This window comes from Scyliorhinus torazame, chromosome 16, assembly GCF_047496885.1.
Source record: "Scyliorhinus torazame isolate Kashiwa2021f chromosome 16, sScyTor2.1, whole genome shotgun sequence".
Classification (NCBI taxonomy): domain Eukaryota; kingdom Metazoa; phylum Chordata; class Chondrichthyes; order Carcharhiniformes; family Scyliorhinidae; genus Scyliorhinus; species Scyliorhinus torazame.
The window spans coordinates 50,063,345-50,078,190 of record NC_092722.1 but is presented as its reverse complement, the minus strand read 5'-3'; the positions used below and the strand labels follow the sequence as shown (position 1 = coordinate 50,078,190).

The following is a 14,846-nucleotide window of genomic DNA, read 5'->3' as shown; positions in this document are numbered from 1 at the left end:
AAATAAATGATTATTTGCACATCATGGTTCAATTATTTCCAGCCTTCTAATAGTCATTTACATTTGTTTTTTTTCCCTGTATGCGATCTCATTGGAGATAGATTTGAAATGAAAATTTTATGAAGGACCATTTTATGAACTGTGGTAGTGCTGTTTTTAAAGCAAAAGTCATGAGTTTATAGTTTGTCAGTTCACTCACGAAGTAATGGGATCATACTTTATCACTGTCAAAAAAGAAGGAATTTCATAACTCAAAAGTTAAACCATGAGGTTGATGTAGTCCTGGAACTGCATTTCCTCCTGTTCCTTCTTACCAAACGTCCATTCTTGCCACAGAGACTTGCATACTTTAACCAAGTCCTCATATCTTCATGTGGACCAATGACAAGGGAACGAACCATTAGGATTCGCTGCCAATCTTCTACTATCTGCTGGCATCCCTGTGAAGGAAATAAAAGGAAGCTATAGGTGAACTGTGTCTCCAATCATTCAAGAACTTCTACAATTCTCCTTAATTTGTTCTTATTTTCTTTGATCCAAATTATACTAGTTCCTCGATACTACTGGCCCTCTGCTTTTGTGGAATAGGCATGTTATGATCACATTTCAAGCGACAGTGTTTTAATACCTCCTTATGGTTTAGCAGGTAATGTTCTCACATGCAGTGGCATTAAACTCAGATTGAGCCAAACTCTCCCTTTGGTTTCAGCCAGTTTGGCTGATTTCAGTCGAGACAACAGAAGAGGGGAAAAGTCAAATCCAGCTCTCACTTTAGATTGCTATCACCAGCTGGAAAATCTGGATACGTAGATGTTAAGTGTGAACAGCACTGGACTCAGCTATGGGAGCTACACATGGAGTAAAATAACCTGTGAACATTGTCTAGCTTACACATGAAGAATTGCCAATTGAGCGCAGTAGCAGAGGACTGCCAACATTTTTGAATTGTGCCTCAGCATGAGTTAATGCCTTTATGAGAGAAAGTAGAAAGTGGGGGAGAAAAGGAACATTAAATCATTGACTTGGCAGTGTGATATAGAAACACAACCAAAGATCTCATTATTAGTGCATACAACACCATCTGATCTGGCTTACATCATTGGGCTATGCCTGCCAATGTCAGTGGCTAATGAATGGATAAAATAAAAAAACTAATTGAAAAAACACACCCCTATAAAAGCTAAATTAAAACTTGAAATGCTATTTATGAAATAAGGGATTATTTGGTCTATTCAACTTCAGATGCAGCCAGTAATTGGGCATATAATCACTTGATTGTAAAAATCTTGAACTAAAAACAACTTCAAATGCCCTGCATATTTTTACATGCAGAGTCTGGAATATGTAAACGAGACTTGAATGTTGTCTTAAATAGAAGCTTCACAAATTTTGTTTAACATAAAATGGGGCATTTGTCTCAACATACTTCTGCTTTCCTTCAAATATGCACCAGAAAAAACCCACATTGAAATGACCCCAGCTTTGAAACTGTGCATGGAAGTAGCTTTGAATCTTACAAATAATGCAAAATAAATCCAATAGGAACATAGATTTTAAAAAAAGAGCTTTGAAAACTAAATGTAGCTGGAAGCTTCTGAAAATGATTGTACTATATTTACAGATTTGGAGGGAAGAATTTTGGCACTAAAGTTACGAATATGCAATAGCATCTTATCCATTTTTTAAAGCATGTCTGAATTATCTGCAAAAGTGCTGAAAAAAATAGAAGTACCACTACTGGTACAAGAAATGTAAATTTTTGTATCAATATAGATTTTACAGGTACTGCAATTCACCAAACTCCACAAATATCAGGACAAGGAGCAAATTCGGAATTGGGCGAGAAGCACACAGTCCAGAACCAGGTGCGGTTTGGAAGGGGGGGGGGGGGGGGGCAACCAATATGGGGAAGGGCATATAGGGAGAGGGGGATGGGGAGGGAAGGCTGTGACAGAACGGACAATGGAAGAAGAAAAGGGGGAGTGGGGGATCAACCAGGATACAGGGCAAACAAGGCAGCGGAGCCAGGGGTGGGGGGGATGAAGGGCAAGGAAGCACATGGGCGTGATCACAACAACAGCACCAAAGTACGCCCAGGTAGCACCAAACACAGCCTTAGCGTAATTTAATACCAGGAGGCAACATGTATAAAGTTAATACGGCACAGTTGAGGTACCGATCACTGGGGGCACAAAGTTAGGGGCCTCCCGCATCTGTACACACATTACATTTGTATACATACCTGTTTATATTCCCAATTTTTTCTTTTCTTTTTTCCTCATATTCCCACTCCATAATTATCTATTTATTACTGTGTGATGTTCCTTGCAATGTTATTATAAATGCAAAACCAATAAAATACTTTTTTTTAAAGTTGCTGGTTCTCTAACGCAGCAGGGGCCTCCCACTGCCATGGGAAAATCCTGGTGGTGGCAAAATGAGGCCCTCAGTTGCGCATAACATTTTAGACAGGTCAGGGACAACAGGTAGGGAGGTAGCGGAAAGCCACCCCGCTTGTGGGGGAGGATAAAATTCTGCCCACTATTTCTGCAATATGCTTGGGTCATGACTAATCAACCTGCCAACGTTCATATTCCTTCCGTGAAATGAAAAATAATCAGCATGACTTCTACTCCTGACTGAGAGCCAGACTTTTCCTGGAGAGCCAAGGTAGTTTCATAATACGTTCTGCTAGTTGAATGGTAATTGTGCACCTTGTCTCAGATTGATTGCCAACGATATTGGAATAAATGTTAACTTGCCTGAAGTCGTTCCCACCAGGTTTGTCTGATGATCTCCCTGCGCTCTGGAACCAGCTTGTATTGGATTACCTCCTCCAGTTCTGACAGCATCTGACAGGAAACCATGGCCTAAAGAACAAAGACTCAACACTTACTGCTGATGTTTTATTACTCACAATTTCAGACATATAAAGAGTGAAACAGAGCAAGATAATTGCATTCACCCTATGCCTTAGATGATAAACCCGGTCTACTACCATCATCCATTAACAGTAATATTAGGGCAGCACGGTGGCGCCTTCCCGTACCAGCCTCCCCGAACAGGCGCCGGAATGTGGCGACTAGGGGCATTTCACAGTAACTTCATTGAAGCCTACTTGTGACAATAAGCGATTTTCATTTCATTCTCATTTCATTCATTTCACTGCTGCCCCATGGTGCCGAGGTCCCAGGTTCGATCCCTGCTCTGGGTCACTGTCCGTGTGGAGTTTGCACATTCTCCCCGTGTTTGCGTGGGTTTCGCCCCCATAATCCAAAGATGTGCAGGATAGGTGGATTAGCCACGCTAAATTGCCCCTTAATTGGAAAAAATGAATTGGGTACTCTAAAAATTTTTTTTTTTTTTTTTTTTTAAAACAGTAATATTAACTCCAGAGCAAAAAGCTTAAAAAGGGCTAATTTCAGGAAAAATATGGCTCCCCAACTTCCTACGGTAATCAATGAGCACGGTGATCTAACAGATTAATCAGGCATAATTAATTAACCCATCTCCTCCATGTACCCAATTTCTTCATGAGTATATAGGCTAAAGTCCACCCAAGAGGCTAATCTCAAATATCAGAGAGTAAGTTTTTATGCCATTCTTCAATAACTATCTGCCAAATGTATCCACCAGCCTTTTGAAATTGATGCAGGTATTGTGGTCAGCTCCACTTATTCTCTGCTGGACCTACAGAACCTTTTGTGACAAACCAGTTCCTAAAGTCCAAGAATATGAGACATTAACATTAATTAATGTCTTAGTTCTATTGTTGCTACTGAAAAACTAGAATAAAACATTTCCAATGGTTCTCATTGTTAGATATTAGCTTTTTAAAAAAAACACTTAGATAGATTTGATGCCATGGTGCAGTCTTTGATGACAATGCAATAATGGCAAAATAATGAAAATAGTAGAATTAGATGAGCTCTGCTCTGTGCCCCAATGCCTTTGTTTGTTCCAGTATTTCAGCTAGACAATTAAAATCCCATGACACTCTTCGAGAAAGAGAAGGGAATTCTTCCAGTACTCTGCTCAACATTTTGCCTGTAGCCACTACAAAGGGATAAACTAATTGATCATTCCTTTTTGTGACAGTTTGCTCTATACAAGTTAACTTGCATTTTCCTACATTATGGTAGCTACGGTTCAAGGACTTTTGTTCCTGATCATTATTCAATCGCAAATTTATGTACACCAGATGACATCAGGCTGCTCGCCTACATTGACTGCAGTGGCTCATACACGAATAGGGAATGCTTTCAAGGGAGAAAAAATTAAGAAAGAGAAAGAATCTGACTTACAACGAAAAAGGCATGCCCTATACTGCGTGGACCATGGTGTCAATCCATACATGATTACTATAAAAACATTACAAAGTAAGCCCAGTTGTCACATCCTTAGAATGTCACAAAGCACTTCATACGCAATTAATTACTTTTCAAAATGCAGTTACTTTTATGAACATGGCAGCTACTGCAAGATTCCACAAACAGCAATAATCATTGCTTTGGTGGGAACAAGGGTCCCAGGTTCGATTCCTTGCTGGGTCACTGTCTGTGCGGAGTCTGCAGGTTCTCCCCATGTCTGCGTGGGTTTCCTCCGGGTGCTCGGATTTCCTCCCATAGTTAGGTGTATTGGCCATGCTAAATTGCCCTTAGTGTCCATAAAGGTTAAGTAGGGGTTACGGGGATGGGGTAGATACGTGGGCTCATTGAGTAGGGTGCTCTTTGTAAGGGCCAGTGCAGACTCGATGGGCTGGGTGGCCTCCTTCTCCCCTGTAAATTATATGATCTATGATTAACTGCAAGATTCCACACACAGCGACAATCATTTGCTTTGGTGATTAACTGGTGCTTTGAAATGCCACTCCCTCACAGATGAGGGTAAACAAAAATTGAATCACATCTTAAAGCCTCAGAGCTGAATACCCAACTTTGTTTTAAGTAAAGTCACTTTTAACATAGTTCAATGCAGCAGCCAATTTATATATGGCAGGATTGCACAAGCAGTAAATGAACTGAAAAGAAAGTCAGTTGGTCAAAGAAAGGAATGTTGGCCAAGGCAACATAACCTTGGGATCTTGCTTTATGCAAAATAAGACCACAAGACATAGGAGCAGAATTAGGCTACTCGGCCCATCGATTCTGCTCCGCCATTCAATCATGGCTGATATTTTTCTCATCCCCATTCTCGTGCCTTCTCCCCATAACCCCTGATCCCCTTATTGATCAAGAACCTATCTCTTTGTCTTAAACACAGTCAGTGATTTGGCCTCCACAGCCTTCTGCGGCAAAGAGTTCTACAGATTCACCACCCTCCAGCTGAAGAAATTCCTCCTCATCTCTGTTTTAAAGGATCGTCCCTTTAGTCTGAGATTGTGTCCTCTGCTTCTAGTTTTTCCTACAGTGGAAACATCCTCTCCACGTCCACTCTATCCAGGCCACACACTAACCTGTAAGTTTGAATAAGACCCCCCCCTCATCCTTCTAAACTCCAATGAGTACAGACCCAACCGTTCCTCATACGACAAGCTTTTTATTCCAGGGATCATTCTTGTGAACCTCCTTTAGACCCTTTCCAAGGCCAGCACATCCTTCCCTAGATACGGGGCCCAAAACTGCTCACAATACTCCAAATGGGGTCTGACCAGGGCCTTATATAGCCTCAGAAGTACATCCCTGGTCTTGTATTCTAGCCCTCTTGACATGAATGCGAACATTGCATTTGCCTTCCTAACTGCCGACTGAACCTGCACATTAACCTTAAGAGAATCCTGAACAAGAACTCCCAAGTCCCTTTGTGCTTCTGATTTCCTAAGCATTTCCCCATTTAGAAAACAGTCTATGCCTTCATTCCTGCTTCCAAAGTGAAAAACCTCACACTTTTCCACATTGTGTTCCATCTGCCACTTCTTTGCCCACCCTCCTAGCCTGTCCATGCCCTCCTGCAACCCCTTTGCTTCCTCAATACTACCTGCCCCTCTACATATTTTTGTATCATCTGCAAACTTAGCAAAAATGCCTTCAGTTCCTTCTTCCAAATCGTTAATGTATATTGTGAAATGTTGTGGTCCCAGCAGACCCCTGAGGCACACTATTAGTCACTGGATGATATCCTGAAAAAGACCCATTTATCCACACTCTCTGCCTTCTGCCAGTCAGCCAATCCTCTATCTATGCCAGGATCTTACCCTTAACACCATGGGCTCTTAATAAATCACGTCCACTGGTTCTCCTTTGTCTAACTTCCTTGTTACCTCCTCAAAGAACTCTAACAGATTTGTCAGACATGACCTCCCCTTGACGAAGATGTGCTGACTCAGCCCTATTTTATCATGCACTTCCAAGTACTCCGTGATCTCATCTTTAATAATGGACTCTAAAATCTTACCACTGATCGAAGTCAGGCTACACAGCATATAATTTCCCGTCTTCTGCCTCCCTCCCTTCTTTTTTTTTTTAATTTAGAGGACCCAATTCATTTTTTCCAGTTAAGGGGCAATTTAGCATGGCCAATCCACCTATCTGCACATCGTTTTGGGTTGTGGGGGCGAAACCCACGCAAACATGGGGAGAATGTGCAAACTCCACACAGACAGTGACCCAGAGCCGGGATCGAACCTGGGACCTCGGCGCCATGAGGCAGAGTGCTAACCACTGCGCCACAATGCTGCCCCTGCCTCCCTTCTTAAAACAGTGGTGTTAAATTAGCCACTTTCCAGTCCTCTGGGACCCTCCCTGCCTCCAGTGATACCTGAAAGATCACCACCAAAGCCGCCATAATCTCTTCAGCTATCTCTTTTAGAACCCAGGTGATTTATCCACCTTCAGACCTTTCAGTTTCCCCAGAACCTTTTCTTTAGTGATAGCCACTACACTCACCTGTGCCCCCTGATTCTCCTGGAGCTCTGGCATCCCACTGTGTGTTCCACCGTGAAGACTGATGCAAAGTAACTATTCAGTTCCTCTGTCATTTCTTTGTTTTAAAAATAAATAAATTTAGAGTATACAATTAATTTTTTCCAATTAAGGAGCATTTTAGCATGGCCAATTCACCTACCCTACACATCTTTGGGTTGTGGGATCGAAACCCACGCAAACACAGGGAGAATGTGCAAACTTCACGTGGACAGTGCCCCAGAGTCGCGATTGAATCTGGGACCTCAGCGCCGTGAGGCAGCAATGCTAACCACTGCACCACCATGCTGCCCTTGCCACTTCTTTGTTTCCTATTGTTACTTCTCCAGCCTCATTTTCCAGTCTATTTTTGCCTCTCTCTCACCTTTTATATATTGAAAAAAACTCTTCCCATTTTTCTTTTATATTACTAGCTAGCTTACACTCATATTTCATCTTCTCCCCCCTTATTGCTTTTTTAGTTGTCCTGTGCTCGCTTTTAAAGGCTTTCCAATCCTCTGGCTTCCCACTAATCATCGTCCCTTTGCATGCTTTTTCTTTTTTGTTGTCCTTGACTTCCCTCGTCAACCATGGATGCCTCGTCCTCCCCGCAGCACGTTTCCTCCTCCTTGGGATGTATTTATGCTGTGCCTCCTGAATAACTCCCAAAACTCCGGCCTTCTTTTAATGCCTTATCTGAAAGTCAATAAGCCTAGTTAGGAAGTGGGCTTGACTCGGAACTCCCTCATTCGGGGTGAAAGTACGGATTAAGCTGACAAATAATGCATTTGCCATTTGTGGCTATAGGCTGCGAGGGATGTTTCATTTTTAAACTTAATTCCTTAAAGTCAGTGTGAAATGCATTGAAATTATTTTGAAAGAAGTGCACTACAGTAACAAATTCACCTTGTCAAATAGGAGAACACACATGGGATTCATCTTCCAGATACTTCATTATGACGTTTTAATTGAAAATTATATTTTATGTACAAATATTGCTGATTCCAGGGCTGTTTGTATGGCAGGAATACAGAATCAAAGCCACTGCTTTGATGCATGACAATCTACGACATGTCATTTTTAAACATGTTATTTTCCCATATTATGTTGGTAATTAGAAAATCCAAAAATGGACAACAATTCCAGGTAGCATTACAAAATAAGCCACCTAATTGAGCAGCGAGGAAGACAAAAATGGGATTAACACTTGATGAAATTCCCCCAACTCTTGCATCAGATGAAACCCATGCTGTCTGCCCATATCTGTTTACCATGTATTTATCATATTTCTTTCTTGAGACGGTTTTTCTTTTTTATTGCTTTCCAAACTGTGATTAGCTCCCCTTAAGGGGTTTCAGAGTAGTTCATATTTCTTTGAATAAAATAAAAATAATGTTCTTGTGTACCAATGTTATTATGATACTCGTGTCTTTTTTTCTACATTCACTGGAGACCAAAATGGTTCAATTTGAACTAAATTTCCTTACTGGTATCCAACTCTAAAAAATTGAACTGAAACTACATGCTTTGCTTTTTGACATGATTAACTCTTGAAACTACATTATCGTCGTGAAGTTCTTATGCTATGAACAAGGTAATCAATTTTGTATTAAAAGCGTTCTAACCCGTTGACATATTACCATTAGGCGCTATACATTTGAGTCCATCAATGACCAGTGGAGGAGTGAGCAAAAATGTTACCATTTCTGCCTGTGAGCCAGTGGGTATAGAAGTTCCAGTCCTGCTTCAGGGAGCCCTGACCAGCGAAGGCTGGAGCTCAGACAAAAAATTCTGAGTCGTCACCCAATACAATCTGGTCAGCGTGAGTGAGATCCCTTTCATTGATGGGTAATGGAATCCTTCTGCTGCACATGATAAACAATCTAATTGCCCAATTGTTTACATAAACTACCAGTGCACAAGCTGTACGTCCTCTAAGTAGCGTATGCTAAAATCCAATCAATTGGCAGTGGGGATGGGGGGCTCCTTAATGATAATGGATGCCCAAACTGAACAACAAAAATGTTCAGTAAGAAGTCTTACAACACCAGGTTAAAGTCCAACAGGTTTGTTTCAAATCACTAGCTTTCAGAGCACTGCTCCTTCCTCAGGTGAATAAAGAGATATGTTCCAGAAACATATATATATATAGACAAAGTCAAAGATGCAAGTTGATACTTTGAATGCGAGCATTTGCAGGTAATTAAGTCTTTACAGATCCAGAGATAGGGATAACCCCAGGTTAAAGAGGTGTGAATTGTCACAAGCGAGACCATGCAGACGCTGCGACAACAGATGAACGGTCATCGCGCGACAATCGCCAGGTTGGAATGTTCCCTTCCAGTCGGGGAACACTTCAGCAGTCAAGGGTATTAAGCCTCTGATCTCTGGGTAAGCGTTCTCCAAGGCGGCCTTCAGGACACGCGACAACGCAAAATCGCCAAGCAGAAACTTATAGCCAAGTTCCGCACACATGAGTGGATACAGAACTGGCTAGGCCATAGAAGGCAGAGGGTAGCAATGGAGGGATGCTTTTCTAATTGGAGGGCTGTGACCAGTGGTGTTCCACAGGGATCAGTGCTGGGACCTTTGCTCTTTGTAGTATATATAAATGATTTGGAGGAAAATGTAACTGGTCTGATTAGTAAGTTTGCAGACGACACAAAGGTTGGTGGAATTGCGGATAGCGATGAGGACTGTCTGAGGATACAGCAGGATTTAGATTGTCTGCAGACTTGGGCGGAGAGATGGCAGATGGAGTTTAACCTGGACAAATGTGAGGTAATGCATTTTGGAAGGGCTAATGCAGGTAGGGAATATACAGTGAATGGTAGAACCCTCAAGAGTATTGAAAGTCAAAGAGATCTAGGAGTACAGGTCCACAGATCACTGAAAGGGGCTACACAGGTGGAGAAGGTAGTCAAGAAGGCATACGGCATGCTTGCCTTCATTGGCCGGGGCATTGAGTATAAGAATTGGCAAGTCATGTTGCAGCTGTATAGAACCTTAGTTAGGCCACACTTGGAGTATAGTGTTCAATTCTGGTCGCCACACTACCAGAAGGATGTGGAGGCTTTAGAGAGGGTGCAGAAGAGATTTACCAGAATGTTGCCTGGTATGGAGGGCATAAGCTATGAGGAGCGATTGAATAAACTCGGTTTGTTCTCACTGGAACGAAGGAGGTTGAGGGGCGACCTGATAGAGGTATACAAAATTATGAGGGGCATAGACAGAGTGGATAGTCAGAGGCTTTTCCCCAGGGCAGAGGGGTCAATTACTAGGGGGCATAGGTTTAAGATGAGAGGGGCAAAGTTTAGAGTAGATGTACGAGGCAAGTTTTTTACGCAGAGGGTAGTGGGTGCCTGGAACTCACTACCGGAGGAGGTAGTGGAGGCAGGGACGATAGGGACATTTAAGGGGCATCTTGACAAATATATGAATAGGATGGGAATAGAAGGATACGGACCCAGGAAGTGTAGAAGATTGTAGTTTAGTCGGGCAGTATGGTCGGCACGGGCTTGGAGGGCCGAAGGGTCTGTTCCTGTGCTGTACATTTCTTTGTTCTTTGTTCTTTGAGTACGGCCTCAACCGGGACATTGGATTTATGTTGCATTACATTCATCCCCCACCATCTGGCCTGGGCTTATGAAATCCTACCAACTGTACTGGCTTGACACAATTCACACCTCTTTAACCTGGGGTTACCCCATCTCTGGATCTGTAAAGACTTAATTACCTGCAAATGCTCGCATTCAAAGTATCGTCTTGCATCTTTGACTTTGTCTATATATATATGTTTCTGGAACATACCTCTTCATTCACCTGAGGAAGGAGCAGCGCTCCGAAAGCTAGTGATTTGAAACAAACCTGTTGGACTTTAACCTGGTGTTAAAGACTTCTTTCTGTGCTCACCCCAGTCCAACGCTGGCATCTCCACATCAACAAAAACGTTGGATGGGGTGGATCAATTGTTCCTTTTTTATAAAAAATATATTTTATTAAAATTTTTCGATCAAACAAAAATTTCCCATTTTACAACTTTGTAATAATATATACATTGATCGTTTTTTAAATAAATAATATGCTGACTAACGGCAACTGCCAACAACAAAATAAGAAACAATAGAAATAATAACTAAAATAGTAACTTTGTGAAATCAAATATAAATAACTAATATATTAACACACATAAAACCCCTGAAGACCCAAATGAGCCCCCCCCCCCACCGGGCTGCTGCTGCTGCCTTTCCTATTTTCCCTTATCGCTCTGCAAGATAGTCGAGGAACGGTTGCCACCGCCCGGTGAACCCCTGAGCCGAACCTCTTAATGCATATTTTATCCGTTCCAGTTTTATAAACCCTGCCATGTCGTTCATCCAGGCCTCCACACCCGGGGGCTTAGCTTCTTTCCACATAAGTAGAATCCTTCGCCGGGCTACTAGGGACGCAAAGGCCAACACGTCGGCCTCTCTCGCCTCCTGCACTCCCGGCTCATCTGCAACCCCAAATATAGCCAACCCCCAGCTTGGTTTGACCCGGACCCCCACCACCTTTGAGATCACTTTTGCCACACCCACCCAGAACTCATGCAATACCGGACATGACCAAAACATGTGGGTGTGGTTCGCCGGGCTTCCCGCGCATCTCCCGCACCTATCTTCCACTCCAAAAAACCTACTCAGCCTTGCTCCCGTCATATGCGCCCTGTGTAGAACCTTGAATTGTATCAGGCTGAGCCTGGCACACGAGGACGAAGAGTTTACCCTACTTAGGGCATCTGCCCACAGCCCCTCCTCAATCTCTTCCCCCAGCTCCTCCTCCCATTTTCCCTTCAGCTCCTCTACCATCGTCTCCCCCTCGTCTCTCATTTCCCTATATATATCTGACACCCTACCATCACCGACCCATGCCCCCGAAATCACTCTGTCCTGGATCTCTTGCGCCGGGAGCTGCGGAAATTCCCTCACCTGCTGCCTCACAAATGCCCTCATTTGCATATAGCGAAATGCATTCCCAGGTGGCAACCCATATTTTTCTGTCAGTGCTCCCAGACTCGCGAACGTCCCGTCTAAGAACAAGTCCTGCAATTTCGCAATTCCTGCTCGCTGCCAAGATTTAAATCCCCCATCTATCCTTCCCGGGACGAACCTATGGTTGTTCCTTATCGGGGACCACACTGAGGCACCCGTCACTCCCTTATGTCGTCTCCACTGCCCCCAAATTTTCAGAGTTGCCACCACCACTGGGTTTGTGGTGTATTTTTTCGGGGAGAACGGTAACGGCGCCGTCGCCAGTGCTTTTAAGCTAGTTCCCCTACAGGACGCCATCTCCAGTCTTTTCCACGCCGCTCCTTCCCCTTCCCTCATTCACTTACATATCATTGACACGTTGGCGGCCCAATAATAATCACTTAGACTCGGCAGTGCCAGTCCCCCTCTGTCCCTACTGCGCTGCAGGAACCCCCTCTTTACTCTTGGGGTCTTTCCAGCACACACAAAGCTCATAATACTCTTGTCCACCTTCTTAAAAAAGGCCTTTGTAATCAGTACAGGGAGGCACTGGAACACAAAAAGAAACCTCGGAAGGACCACCATTTTAACCGCCTGCACCCTGCCCGCCAATGACAGGGGCGCCATGTCCCACCTCCTAAAGTCCTCTTCCATCTGCTCTACCAGTCGTGCCAAGTTAAGCTTATGCAAGGTTCCCCAGTTCCTGGCCACCTGGATCCCTAAATACCGGAAATCTCTTCTTACCCTCCTCAATGGTAAATCGTCTATTCCCCTGCCCTGTTCCCCGGGGTGCATCACAAACAGTTCACTCTTCCCCATATTCAATTTATATCCTGAAAATTCTCCAAACTCCCTGAGTGTCTGCATTATCTCAGGCATCCCCTCCACTGGGTCCGCGACATACAACAACAAATCATCTGCGTATAATGACACCCGATGCTCTTCTCCTCCTCTAAGTACCCCCCTCCACTTCCTAGAGCCCCTCAGCGCTATGGCCAATGGCTCAATTGCCAACGCAAACAGTAACGGGGACAGGGGACATCCCTGTCTTGTACCCCTATATAGTCGGAAGTAGTCAGATCGTTGCCTATTTGTAATCACACTTGCCACCGGGGCCCTGTACAGGAGCTGAACCCATCTAATGAACCCCTCTCCAAATCTCCTCAGTACTTCCCACAGGTAGTCCCACTCCACTCTATCAAATGCTTTCTCTGCATCCATCGCCACCACTATCTCCGCCTCCCCCTCCGGTGGGGGCATCATCATCACCCCCAACAGCCTCCGTATGTTAGCATTCAATTGCCTCCCTTTAACAAACCCCGTTTGATCATCATGCACCACCCCAGGGACACAGTCCTCTATCCTCGTCGCCATCACCTTGGCAAAAAGCTTGGCATCTACGTTCAAGAGGGAAATAGGCTTGTATGACCCGGACTGCAGCGGGTCTTTGTCTCTTTTCAGGATCAGCGATATCGTCGCCTCCGACATCGTCGGGGGTAGTGTCCCCCTTTCCCTAGCCTCATCAAAGGTTCTCGTCAGAAGTGGGGCCAGCAGGTCCACGTATTTCCTATAGAACTCCACCGGGAACCCATCCGGTCCCGGGGCCTTCCCTGCCTGCATGTTCCCAATTCCTTTTACCACCTCCTCCACCTCAATCTGCGCTCCCAGTCCTGTCATCTCCTGTTCCTCAACCTTCGGGAACTCCAGCTGGTCTAGGAAATGCATCATTCCCTCTTTCCCTTCCGGGGGTTGAGCCTTATATAGCCTCTCGTAAAATACCTTAAACACCCCGTTCACCCTCTCCGCTCACCGTTCCATCTTTCCCTCCTCGTCTCTAACCCCTCCAATCTCTCTCGCCGCCCCCCTCTTCCTAAGTTGTTGGGCCAGCAGCCGGCTCGCCTTCTCTCCATATTCATACTGCACTCCCTGTGCCTTCCTCCATTGTGCCTCCGCCTTACCCGTGGTCAACAAGTCAAGGTCCGTGTGCAATCTCCGTCTTTCCCTGTATAGCCCTTCATCTGGAGCCTCCGCATATTGCCTATCCACCCTCAAAATCTCCCCCTAACAATCTCTCCCTTTCTTAACCCTCTTGTTTCCCCTTATGGGCCCTTATGGAGATCAGCTCCCCTCTAACCACCACCTTCAGCGCCTCCCAGACCACTCCCACCTGGACCTCTCCGTCATCATTGATCTCTAGGTACCTTTCAATACATCCCCTCATTCTTACACATACCCCCTCGTCCGCCAACAGTCCCATATCTAATCTCCAGAGTGGGCGTTGCTCCTTTTCCTCTCCTACATTCCAGATCTACCCAATGTGGGGCATGATCTGAAACGGCTATAGCCGAATACTCCGTTCCTGCCACCTTCGGGATCAGCGCCCTTCCCAGGACAAAGAAGTCTATCCGGGAGTACACTTTGTGGACATGGGAGAAGAAGGAAAACTCTTTACTCCTTGGTCTAGTAAATCTCCAGAGATCCACTCCTCCCATCTGCTCCATAAAGCCCTTAAGCACCTTGGCCACTGCCGGCCTCTTCCTGGTCCTAGATCTGGACCGGTCCAGCCCTAGATCTGGACCGCTCCAGCCCTGGGTCCAGCACCGTATTGAAGTCCCCCCCATTACCAACTTTCCCATCTCCAGGTCCGGGATGCGCCCCAACATACGCTTCATAAAATTCGCATCATCCCAGTTCAGGGCATATACGTTCACCAGCACCACCGCCTCACCTTGCAATCTGCCACTCACCATCACGTATCTACCCCCACTGTCCACCACTGTGGTCTTCGCCTCAAACAATACCCGTTTCCCCACCAGTATTGCCACCCCTCTATTTTTCGCATCCAAGCCCGAGTGGAATACCTGTCCCACCCATCCTTTTCTTAATCTGACCTGATCCGCCAGTTTCAGGTGCGTCTCCTGAAGCATGACCACGTCTG

At 44.8% G+C, this 14,846-nt stretch overlaps 1 protein-coding gene across 4 annotated transcripts in view; it reads right to left on the bottom strand.

The window, feature by feature from the left end:
* Positions 1-14,846, bottom strand: part of mtor (mechanistic target of rapamycin kinase) — a 436,061-nt gene that overhangs the window by 128,280 nt on the left and 292,935 nt on the right. For all 4 annotated transcript variants that reach the window (XM_072478465.1, XM_072478464.1, XM_072478466.1 and 1 more), the window contains 2 exons: positions 2,763-2,870; positions 315-440 (listed from right to left, as the gene is read on the bottom strand). In XM_072478465.1, coding sequence (XP_072334566.1) covers positions 315-440; positions 2,763-2,870 — 234 coding nt within the window. The remainder of the gene's footprint in view (positions 1-314; positions 441-2,762; positions 2,871-14,846) is intronic.